Below are 12,664 nucleotides of genomic sequence, written 5' to 3'. Positions count from 1 at the left end.
GGAACAAAACAAGCCCTGTGTTTGCGGCCGGCCGGCCGGTCGGTCAGCGCGAGCGAAACGAGCCGTACCGTAACCCAACAAGGACGCCGAGACAGCCCGCTGGCTCCGCTCCTAGCCGCGCGATCACGAACCGACGGCCGCGATCGGCCCTTCCCTCCCGCCTCGGATGCCCCAATTCCCATCCCACCACGAGTCCCGTCCCGGTCCAGGACGCGAGGCGGAGGGAGCAGGCGCGCAGGCCGCAGGCAGAGTCCCCACCCAACCCAACCCAACGGACCAGAGGAACGAGCCCAACCCAAGCAAAGCCGACCGACCGGACGGCCGGCCACCCAACCATCCCAACGGCGCGGTCGAGCCGAGCCGGTGTCCCTGTCGGACCGACCGGCCGACCCGGCAACCAAACCCTATCCACCCCGCCGCGCCGCGGCCTAGCTCTCCCTCCTTCCCCCCCTCTTAAAACCGCCACCACGACGACGGCGCCTCGTCTCGTCGGAGAAAACCACCACCAAGTCCAACAACGCCCGCAACCGCAACCGCAACAGCACCACCGCGAGCGAGCGAGATTCGGGGGGAGGTTCTCTCGTCTTCGAGCCTGCGGTTGCTCAACTGAAGCGAGGAGGAGGAGGAGGAGCAGCAGTAGCAAACAGAGTCGTCGTCGCAGATGGATCGGTACCACAGGGTGGAGAAGCCGCGGGAGGAGGAGGCCCCTATCGGCGCCAACGAGATCCGCATCACGGCGCAGGGCCGGCCACGCAACTACATCACCTACGCGCTCGCCCTGCTCCAGGTTCGACCTCGACACACGCGCGCCTACCCTCTGCTGCTGCTTGCTCCTTTGCTTCCAACGCCGCTCAGCCTATCCTATCCATCTAGGATTCTAGGCAAAGGAAGAAAAACAACCGCGGGTTTTAATTTTACCTACCCCCGGATGATTTAAAAAAGGCTAGGGTTTTTAACTAAGTGCGGGTTCGGTGAGCATGGGCCGCGCGGCGAGGGTCTGGAGTTCGTCTCGATGGTGCTCCTGCGGTTAGGGCTTCGAATTTGAATTATTTACTGTTCTAGGGCTCGTGCGGTTAGGGCTTCGAATTTGAATTGTTTTACTGTTCTAGGGCTCAGATTGCGGTTAAGCTTATTGCCACAATGGCGAGGAAGAGCCGTAGCAACCACCTGCAAGCGTTGGTTGCGGAGTACTATTAATTTCGTTATTTTATTAGATTATACGTTAGGTAGGAGTGGTTTATTGGTTTGCATCATTTGCATCATGGTTGCACATGGTGGATGTGTGGGGGTCTCTGTGTGCAGATGCATCTTTTACTGTTTGACTAAGATACTCAGTTTGGATTTTTGGATTGAATTTACTAATGTATGAAACTTTCACATGGCTTGATTGCTATGGATTTTGAATTAGGTACTGTTCATTAACGACTCTTTGTACTGTTCCTGCTAGTTGTGATAATGTTATGCTTAGGTTGATTTGGATTTTGCAACATTAGTCTACTATATACTAGTCTGGGGAATATCCATATGTCTCAATTGCCTAGAACGTCTATTGCTGTTTGTCCTAGATCATATATTAAATGTTTTGGTTTCTTGTTCCTCATCCGTTGCAGGACAATGCAACAGATGACATTGTCATCAAGGCCATGGGAAGGGCGATCAACAAGACAGTTGTCATTGTGGAGCTTCTTAAGGTGGAATTGCGAAACACCACTTGTTAATGAATGATACCCTTTTGTAGTTATGCCAATTACTGACCATATATGCTATACATATCCTGAGCAGAGGAGGATTGCTGGTCTCCATCAGAATACCTCTATTGAATCCATTAACATAACTGACACTTGGGAGCCATTGGAAGAAGGCCTTGTCACGTAAGGGGCACTATTGTCTTCTGTTTATGTTTTCTTGAAAACAGATACGGTGTATTTTATCTTACCCCTTCCTTTTTCCATGGCAGTCTTGAGACCGTTCGCCATGTGTCCTTGATCACTATTAAATTGTCAAAGAAGGAGCTGGATACATCATCCCCAGGGTAATAATTTCCTTCTTCCGCATATATTCAAAAATTTGCAGGAAAATGTCCATCTGAATTTATTTTTTACTATAATTGTTCGTTGTTCAATTTAGCTTCTATTGTCATGTATACATTGTTTCTGCTAGGATAGATCTGTATCACCTATGTCTACATTCTGCTATGTTTTCTCATATTATAGGCACATTCATACTGTGTATGCATAAAAGGTAGTAGATTTAGTTACAGAGGACTTTTCTTGCAAACAGCACAGCCCTTTCTCCTACGTTGGAGAAGCCTGGCATTGGTTTGCCAGATTTGTGATGTGCTGACCATAACTGTTCTGCTTAGCAGTTAGGGTATCCTTTTTTGTTCGCTTTTATTTAAAATGGATTCTGATGCATTATTTCTCTGTGATTTGTGAAACACATATAATGACATGAACATGACTTGTTTCTTTTGCAGTTACCAGCCACCCATACCAGCTGACCAGGTCAGGCCAGCAGCTGAGTTCGATCAGGATGCAGGTGTGCTTCTGTTAATCAGGAATCTTTGTAGCATTAACCCTTCTCTTGTCGATGTGACCAAATATTTTATTTAATTTCTGCAGAGGCTGTACCAAGTGGTCGTGGAAGAGGACGTGGTCGTCGAGGCAGGGGCAGGGGAAGGGGAAGAGGTATATGTCTGCCTCTTTACGTTATTATTGTAGTTTCAGTATGTTTCTGTAGAAGTATGATTGGACTTTGATATATCTCTGATTTCCTCATTGCATTTGGATCACTATGATATAGGGTTCAGCAATGGGGGAGTAGACTATCATGATGAGTTTGGTGAACCAGAGGAGGCTCCCCGTGGGTATGGTGGCAGAGGGAGGGGTCGTGGAGGGCGTGGATCTTTTGCACCTGGAAGGGGCTATGGTGGTGATAATTATGCGATGGAAGAAGCCGGTGGATATGATGATGGATACAATGCACCACCTATGCAAGGATATGGTTAGTTCTGTTTAAATATGTTCTGTGTCGTCTCTAATTTCTTCTTGCTAATTGTTTATAGGATCAATCTTAGAAAGTAATTACACCCACTCTTTTTTTGTTGTTGCTTTGAATTAGTTAGGAAGTGGGTGGTTTTATATCATGGCGTTCAGTGAAACATTTTTTTTCATTATTTTCTACCATCTCTCGGATAACTTTATCATGATGATCCTTTATTGGACATGAAACCATGGATTTAAAATATTAAACATGCAGTAACTTTATCAGCATCCTGTTTCTTTTTGAGCTATTTATATGTAAAATAGGAAGGAATCGTCTTTCTTTATCTTCAGAGTCATCTGAAAATTCCCCCCTGGGACGAATACTGAATCATTTGTTATTAATTAACTGCAGAAGGTGGCAGAGGAAGGGGCAGAGGTCGGGGCCGTGGGCGTGGTCGTGGGCGTGGAAGCCAAGGCCAGGGACCTCCACAGCAGTAGATTGGCTGGTGCATCAACGCGGGGATGCCATAATTCCACAAGATTAATGTTACCGTCCATTGTAACTTTTATATCTGGTTATTAGGTTTATGTTGAAAGTTGACATAGTGACTCCAGTGTGGGGGATGAGGCTAGTTATGATTTTTGTAGCTAGGTTATTCGTCCATTTGCCTATTTATTATCTCAAGATCGGTGCCGTTTCAATTGTGCATTGTAGCCTCCGTTAAAACGTGTTATCTTTAAAGTTAGTTCAGAAGATTTTTTATGTGGAACGTTTGTTTTCAACTTGAAAATACCATCGTTCTGTGAACATGATAGTGAAATGCACTTAACAAGTTCAGCATCTAGTCAAAACTCTGTAAGTTCAGCGTCTGGCCAAAATTCTGTAAGTTAGCAAGTCTTTCATGTTTTATTATTTATTATTTGGCTGTCCGGTTTCTCCCGAATTTGTGGTTTCTGAGTTGCCGCGAGTGTGTCAGAGCCCTTCTTTGCTTCCTGGCTCTTGAGCGATGAAGAACTAAACTCTTTATCGTCTCAATGACCCGATTCTAGCTACTTGTTCGCCGTTGTGAACACAGTTTTCTCTTTGTTAACACTGGTTTTAGGTGTAGTGAGTTGCTGGTCGCTTCAAAGTTCAAACAGATTATAGAAAGCAGAAAAGTAATATTTTCGGCTTCCTTCAACTTAAAGCCGCTGCAGCTGCTACTGCAAATGCAGCACGTTTCTTATGATGGCCCGTGTCAGGAAACACCAATGAGAAGGGAGTCCATTGTTGTCTAAGGGCGTCGCGTCCCCAACACTCTTTTTTTATAAAATTTAGATGTCATTTAGGGCAGTGACACGGTTTCTAAAATACAATTTTGACCTCTTATTTTTATAAAAATATTTAGAAAAAATAATATATGTATACTTTTATAAAAAAAATCAAGATAAATCTATTCATATAATTCGACGTGACTATTTCTAGTCGTTTATGTGATGCTTGATGGATAATAATTAAAGTAGCTAAATATAAGCCCAATTGTTTTCTAGACCCTATGTATTTGTTTAATTGTTTTTACATAAAAAACAACTGGCGTCCCACCTAAACCCTAAGCTTAGCTTGACGCACCCTATGGGACGATCAAGGGTATAATTTTCAAACCAATAAAGAACTATTTTATTTTATTCTTCACTCGAACTTATTTGTTGAATCTACCAGCCATTTAGTAGTATTATTCTATCACAATAAATCAGCGAACAATCCTTCAGCCATGGATTATAAGCCAAGCGAACAGACAACGAAGAGTATAGAGATATACCACCTCCCAAAAAAATATTTTTTTTAAGAATTACATAGTACAACGCACATACCCAAATACACCCATATATTCACTACTATGAATACACATATGCTAAACTTACCCCTATGAGCACCTCCAAAGAACCGAACCAACAGATATCGAGATTCATGAAGTTACTATAGTTGCCTCGATGTCGATAAATCTTGTAATAAATTCACTGAAAGCATAGCGCCGATAAAATTCTGGAAAATATGAGCACTCGTGCCAAGTCGAAGACTTGAACTGAGGTGGACAGGTTCCACCACAAGAAACCGAACCTGATCAATTGAAGAATAAAAAAATTAATAGTCTAGTCTAGAGGGGAGACATCAAAAAACAAGGAAGGAACACCTACAGAATCTGCTCTCTCCCCCCTTCCCATCTCTCATAAATGGAAGTGAGCGCTATATGGTATGACTGGCTTGTTCTTTTTATCTTTTATAAATTCATTTTTTAATAGCTGGTAAAGATTCTTACTATATTATCGACTATATGTCTTGTATTGAGAGCATAATAGTATCTCAGCTAGAATGCTCCATTTAGAATTTTTTTACAATGTCATCTAACGTTCATATGCTAACTATATTCCACTAAAATAACGTTTTTTTTGTACTAGATATTTCATTCAAGCATCTTTCTCATCTATCAACTAGTAACCTCTGGGATTCCTTTCAAATTCTATTGATCACAGGCACTGAATTAATTTTTTTTGCTTATATCTTTGACGTTCAAATATTGTTTTCCTCTTAACTAATTATTATTTTTTCATTAAATAAGGAGGAACGTATAGGAGTTGTAGTTTTTTTTTCCCTAAACAAAAGGAAGAGCACCCTTGGATAAAGATTGGGCTGGATGGCCCATATCCTTGTAGAGTGGGCCGTACCGGAGAGTTACAAATGCAAAGGAAACTGCTCCGAATTTACACGAGTCCTCGTCCCCAACAAGGCCACAAAAAAATCCCAATTCCAAAACCCTCTCTCTGTCCCGTCCCATACCCCCATCGCCGGCGATCTCCTCCTTCGCCGCCAATGGATCTCTCCGCCGTCCAGGCCGCCCTCTCCGACAAGTCCTACTCCGCCCTCGCCCCCCTCTGCGACGAGCTCCTCCTCCAGGTACCACTCTCGCCTCTCTCCCCCAACCCCATCCCACATCTGCGCAAGGGTTAGCGCCCCGCCTCACGCGATTCGCCTCGCAGGTCGCGGCCAAGGGAGCCATCACCGACGAATGGCCCTACTCCGTCCATCTCCTCGCCCACCTCTACATCAATGACCTGTATGCGATCCGCCGCCCTTAACCTCGTTTTTCCTCCATCCTTTTTCTGGCTTTGGGGCTAGGGTTCTGTTAATGATGATGCCTTTTTGTGTGTGTGTGGTTGGGAATTGGGAGTGAGCAGGAACAGCGCGCGGTTCTTTTGGAAGTCGTTGCCGCAGGAGGTGAAGGACACGCGGCCAGAGCTCGCCGCGGTCTGGAGGATTGGTCAGTGCCTGTGGAACAGGGATTATGCTGGCGTCAACACGGCTGCACAGGGGTTCGAGTGGGGCCCTGACCTCGCTGATTTCATCACTGCCTTCCTAGGTATGTGGATTGCTTTTATTGTTATGGATGGCATATGATTTTCCTATGGGTGTGTGCAAAGTAGTGAAGTGAAATTTGAATTGTTTTCTTTCATAGAGATTTGATAGTCTAGTGAGTAGTGACATGGGTGGGTAGAGGCTGTTGAACATATTATCACCATGGATTGGTAGTGGGAGAATTTATCTGTTGAATTGGGCTGCAATGAGAATGAGATATCCTCTGTGAATATGATGATGGAGAAGTTCTCAGGGGAACTTCATGGCTGTTCTATGATACTCTGATTTATTCTGTCAAATTTATTGTTTCAAGGTGTCAGCTGGCCATAGTGTCTTGTCTTTCAGTAATAAGATGGTATTTTTCATGCCAACAAATGAGGTGCTTATATTGTTATGCTATATGGATATGATATCAAACCACAACATATGCTGGCGCAGAATGCACCTTTTGACATAGCATGTAGTGAACCAATAGCCCATTGCTATCTGTTGCTTGAGAGCAAGTTATGACTGTCATCTCTACATCTCCTGTTCATAGATTGTAAGATTGTAAGTGTGACTCTTAATCTAGGGACCAAGGCAGAAGTTATTGAAAACAAAATTGAGACATTGAACAATTTGATCATATTCTTCCTCTGGTGTTCTCTGTAAAGAAAGTATGGTTTCCAGGATGTTATTATGGCGAATGGTTTTGTTTTTTTAGCTTGATTGTTTGGAAACTGATCAGGCTTGTTATTAATAATGTGAGCTTAACTATTTAAGGACTTAAGGTGAATATCTTATCTTTGATGTAATGCAGAGAGCTACAGACAGAGGATATTCAAGCTGTTGACTTCTGCATATTCCACAATTAGCGTTGCTGATGTGGCTCATTTCATGGGGATGAGTGAGGAGGATGTTACAAACTGTATGTTTCACAATCCGCTCATTTATATTTTTTTTTTTCTAGTTTCAATGTGAGAGTTCTACCATATTCAATTGTGTTTTGTGGTATGTTTAAAGTTTAGTGGAGTGGTGCAGTTTTGGGATATGTTGAACTCCATCTTACTTCTGTTCTCTAGCTGTAAATATTTACTGGTGGGGTGGCATTGTGCTAGATCCTAAGTCTTATATTTGTAAGACTATTAACTTATTTATATAGATAACACAATTGATTTCCACCTACCTATTTATATGCACTCTACAAGCATAAATTATGAGTTCTCAACATGTTTTATGATATTGAGAGATTTTAATTGTATTACCATTGAGTCTTATTTGAACTGAACATCATCTACTTACTTTTAAATATGTAAGAGGTCCATGCGGGCACATTTGTCCTGATCTGATGTGCTTTACTTATGCTTACAATAATAGCTCTAAACTTATTTTCTCATTGTCAGCCACTCAATCCATTCCAAATTGTAAGTCGTTTGACTTTTTTAATATCAAGTTTGACTACTCGTCTTATTCAAAGTTTTGTACAAAATATCACTTTTTTTTGTTGTGTATTGGTTTATTAATAAAAGTTCTTCAAGAATGACTTAAATTTGACTATATTTGCACAAATTTTTTGAATAAGACGAGTGGTCAAACTTGGGGTAAAAAAAGTCAAACGACTTACAATTTGGGATGGAGTAGTACATTTCTAGTGACTAGTATATGCTACAGTGATTTGCCTTCTATTGATTTCAGGCTATCTTATACTTCCACATCTCTCCTAGTTTGCCTACTTAGTATGAACTTTCAGATCTCAAAAACAGTATATTTAACTATTTGCCTTTATGTTGAGGTGAGTGGAAGAGGGGATGAATGTGAGAGGCCAGAGTGTGACCCCTCTAATAATGGCAATAATGTCCCATTTTGGCTTTACTGTTGACTAGTGGCTTGCATGGATAATGGCCATGGGACTGTTGGATACTACATAGAGTTTTAGTGTTCCCATTTTTCTGGATTTTTATGTAGTGCATCAGCTCTCCCCTACATTTCTTTGGAATGTTATATTCTCTGTTTGATAGAACCGCAGTTAGCTCCTTGCACTGTTACTTTATCTGGATTCTCAGTGCTTGGAAACATTTTCGTATGCTTATAAATGTGTGGTAGGCTGGTAGCTGCCTTTTCTTTGGCAGATGGGCCTGCGTAGTTGGTGTGCAGATAGCTATGCAAAATTTTCCCTTGCATTGTTCCAGTTGATCTTTACCTGCTCCAGAATTATTAAACTTCTGTTCGCCCCATTGCAGATGCTGTGCAAAACAGTTGGAGCTTGGATGCAGCGACTGGGATGCTTACTGTAAAAAAGCCAAAGGCTCAGACCAACCAGAAGCTTGACTCGAGCAAGCTGCAGCGTTTGACTGAGTGTGTTTTCCACCTTGAGCACTGATGCTCACTGTCAATTATGTCGCATCCCTGTTGGTTCTCTACTCCACATTTTATGAAGCATGTTTATCAATTATCATGTGATAGCTAGATGCCTGAACGACTGGTTGCTTTTGGCTGACAAGTGAGATCTCTCAGCGCTGAATTTGTCTCTGTAAGTGGTTCCTGATAGCGTGCTAGCGCTTATTGTGCCTAGTGGTTGTTCGTATGTCTGGACCTTACTGAACCACTTCGACTTGGTAGGGAAGTCTTGGTTGCACAAAAATGCTAACAGTTGCTCATCCCCACGGGCCAACATATTTAAAAGTGAACTCTTGACATTTGTAAAAGCTGGTGGATAACTTGCATTGTTTCACACTAAAAAAGTTTCTAAGCAAACGACATGGAACTGAAACAGGAAGTAGTTGTCCTTAAATTTGCCAATATTCTTGCAGAGATACTCCGATTATTGGTCACGTTGGGATAAGCATTGCTTGCGTGTGTTTGATTCTCTAGCTGGATTGGATGGCTAGAATCTGCTCCGTGTAATCCACTGTGTACAGTATTCCAAATTGCTGTGCATTACTACAGCACCTACTGCCACAATGCTGCATGCTCTATGTTCAGATCTGGCCCGTTCATTTCTTGGTTATCGCAGAATTCTTGAACCCTTCACCAACGTTGTCTTGGCAAATTGGAGTTCCCAGTACCTGCCAATCCCAACCTTATACGGCCTGAGTCATTCCCATACTTATCTCCCTCGTTGGCTCGTCCCATGTCCTCAACCCACTACACTCTGCTGCATAGCTCTCCCTTGAGCCTTTTTGTTGCCTTCTATAGTCACAGATATATTTGTTCTATCTAATCTTGCAATAGTGTAGTCCTGAATTTAAGAAGAGAACAGGCACTTCGTAGCACTACTCATATAATCACACTAGGTATTGAACTCCGATCTACCTTCTACGCAAGTATGCATCATGGCAGCCAGTACCTACTAGGCCATTACCTATATTATATGACTATGCTTGTAAGAACACATAACACTACAAATCATGAAAATTGACTATCATCTCGTGGCTGAAGCATGCTGCCGGCACCAATCAAAAGAGATAAATTAATCCTTTTGGCTAAAACATGCTGCTGGCCAAAAAGAGAAAAATAGCACAAGAAAGGTATCTCAAACTTACAGTGCACTCCCACCACGGCTGAAGTCGATATGGGGTTGATGGGCTTTTCAAGTGAATTCAAACTCAGAACGAATTTAGCACAAACCCAAATTCAAGATAATTAAGCTAAGTTTTAATCTTCCTGTTTTCTTAGTTCATAATATAATTGATATCTTTTAAGTCCAGATCTGTAGATGCTATCAGCTTAGTCTTGACACTTTGCATAAGTATGACTCCATTTCGCTTAGCTAGGGAAAGAAAAATGTTTGTTTGGCAAACTGGTGGAACAGATCGAAAAAAATTACACAAAATTCTACCCCCCCACCAAATATCAAGTATTATCGTAATGAATCCAAGTTCTATTGGTTGTATATTGCTCATCTAGGTTTATCAGTCCCTGCATGATAGCCGAAATATCTTGGGGCTACCACATAGGGGCAAGAGATTCGGAATTTTGGGTTTTGAAATTTCAATTCGTTTTACCCTGCTTCAGGCTGATGCAGTTCAAGCTTCCATTTTACTTGCGCCTAGTCCACATATATATACTATGTAAAAATCAAGAAAATGGACTGTATCACTTTGTGGCTGAAGCATGCTGCTAGCACCAATGAAAAGATTAAAAGAGGACACTAGCGAAAGTAAAAACATGTTGCCGCTATCAACAGCAGAACAATAGTGCAAGAAGGGAACCACAATACTTGCTGCGCGTTTTCTCTGCTGCCAAAGTAACATGGATTTGATGCCTATTCGAGTTTAATGCAAATTCAAAATGAATTGCACACAAAATTAAAACCAAGATAATTCGAGCTAAGTTTTGACCTTCTTGTTTTCTTAGTTCATATCATAATTGATATCCTTGGAGCCAAAATTTATTTATAGATGCTATCTTTAACTTGTACTATGCAGTTTTGAATTGTGACATATCCACTCATGCCACTGCTTGAAGGCAGACAGAGAGTGTTGCGATGTAGTCCCCTATTTCTAACTGCAAATTTGCCCACATGGCAGAATTGTAGCGACACTGTTTCATCCAGTGGCAAAACTGCAAATGGCCACTTTACTGGATCAGATTCTGTCCGTGAGCTCCATAGGAAGAGTATAATCCTCACTAATTTAACCCAGCACATAATTATTTCTAGCTCACAGACATAGAGAAATTCTACCTGACTCTCTTTGGGCCTCATCCACGAGTGTGTAACGGCATGGATATAATTGAGTTCCTCATGCCTGTCAATCCCACACGGTATGCCATCCCCATTTATCTCCTCTTCACATGTCCTTTGCCCCACTGGTCCTGCTCTTTAGAACACCCTTTGGGCATCTCTGTTGTCTTATATAGTCACCAATATATTTGTTCTACTTAATATTGCAATAGTGTCATCCTGCATTTAAAGGGAAGAATGCACTCCGCAACAGGGTGTAGTAATCAGAACTCATATAATCACACTACGTGTTGTACTCCGATCCACCTACTATGCATCATGGCACTATGGCAGTGCAGTGCATATTGTAAGACTGGATGATGGGTCAACCCCCACCACCAAAAAAAAGACCGGATGATGGGTGTATTTGTAATGATGCTGAATGTAAAATGGTGGCAGTGTAGTTAGCTGAAGTATAGCACTTTGCACAAGAATGTAGCGAGGAAAAAAAATGATTGTTTGGTAAACTAGTGCAGAATAATGAAATCTTACTATTACTAATTAGAGACCTCAATGGAGGCACCACATTAACTCTACGTGCTAAGATAAAAAAGATAAATCCTAGAAATTCCCACAATAAACAGAAGCATTTGGCAACTTGGTAGACTCTAATCGTCAACACCGACAATAGCCATAAAAATTTACCCACTTCTACCATTATAAAAAAATACATAAAGTAATCACCTAATTTTGCATCTAAATTACCCACTTTTACCATTACGAAAGACAATTCAAATAATCTCCTAAATTTGTATATAAACTATGCACATCTATCATTATAAAAAAATAATACAAAATAACCCCTAAATTTGCATGTAAATTACTCACTTTGCCATTATGAAACATAATTCAAAATACCCCTCACACCGCGTCTATATTACCCTCTTTGCTAAACGATAATTTAAAATAACCCTTCAACTTTTTATCTAAATTACCCACATCTGTCATTATAAAAATTAATTTAAAATATACCATAATGATTTTATATATTACCCACCTTTGTAATTATGAAATATAATGCAATAACCTCCTAAATTTACAGTCAACCTATCCATAATCTCGTTATGAAAGATATTATAACATATTACATTTATATTTGTATCGATCTCAGCCATTATATAGAAATAAATAAATAAAAATATCTCTCAAATCTATATAAAATACTAATGTACGCTATTATAAAAAATAAATCGACATCGATAAAGTATGAGACACATATATTCCTAAATTATAAACTTCTACAACTATAAAAATAAACAACCATAATACCAGTAGTGATTCTACGCTGTTACGGCTGCTGGCTGCAGATGCATCACTCAGTGACCACTGTGCAAATTAAGTAGCCACAGCTGCAGCAGCGGCTGCAGAAGTGCTGGCGAGCACCCTGAGTCATGTAAATTCAGAAATTTTACCAAATTTCATTGATTTTTGGTTGTACTAGTAACCTCCGGCAAATCTGCGTATGTGTAACGCTGATTTCATTCGGACAATATTTGTTCAACTTTTTAAAATTCTACCCAAAATTTTATGCTTTTTGATCAAAGTTTCAGTGATTTTCATGATTGTCTGTGCTACAGGTACCCTCCA

The 12,664-nt window shown here is 41.1% G+C and overlaps 2 protein-coding genes across 2 annotated transcripts; both read left to right on the top strand.

Annotated features, from left to right (window-relative positions):
• On the top strand, nt 419-3,829 carry LOC8077605 (ribonuclease P protein subunit p25-like protein). The gene is made up of 8 exons (XM_002447794.2): nt 419-787; nt 1,611-1,691; nt 1,783-1,871; nt 1,958-2,032; nt 2,477-2,538; nt 2,622-2,687; nt 2,803-3,003; nt 3,397-3,829. The coding sequence occupies exons 1-8, from the start codon at nt 662-664 to the stop codon at nt 3,480-3,482; spliced, it is 786 nt and encodes a 261-aa protein (XP_002447839.1). The 5' UTR covers nt 419-661; the 3' UTR covers nt 3,483-3,829.
• On the top strand, nt 5,726-9,059 carry LOC8073994 (COP9 signalosome complex subunit 8). The gene is made up of 5 exons (XM_002447793.2): nt 5,726-5,916; nt 6,000-6,076; nt 6,198-6,379; nt 7,175-7,282; nt 8,595-9,059. Exons 1-5 carry the CDS (start codon nt 5,833-5,835, stop codon nt 8,732-8,734), a joined length of 591 nt encoding a protein of 196 aa, XP_002447838.1. The 5' UTR covers nt 5,726-5,832; the 3' UTR covers nt 8,735-9,059.

This window comes from Sorghum bicolor, chromosome 6, assembly GCF_000003195.3.
Source record: "Sorghum bicolor cultivar BTx623 chromosome 6, Sorghum_bicolor_NCBIv3, whole genome shotgun sequence".
In the NCBI taxonomy this organism is placed as follows: Eukaryota; Viridiplantae; Streptophyta; class Magnoliopsida; order Poales; family Poaceae; genus Sorghum; species Sorghum bicolor.
This window is presented reverse-complemented; position numbering and strand designations above follow the sequence as displayed.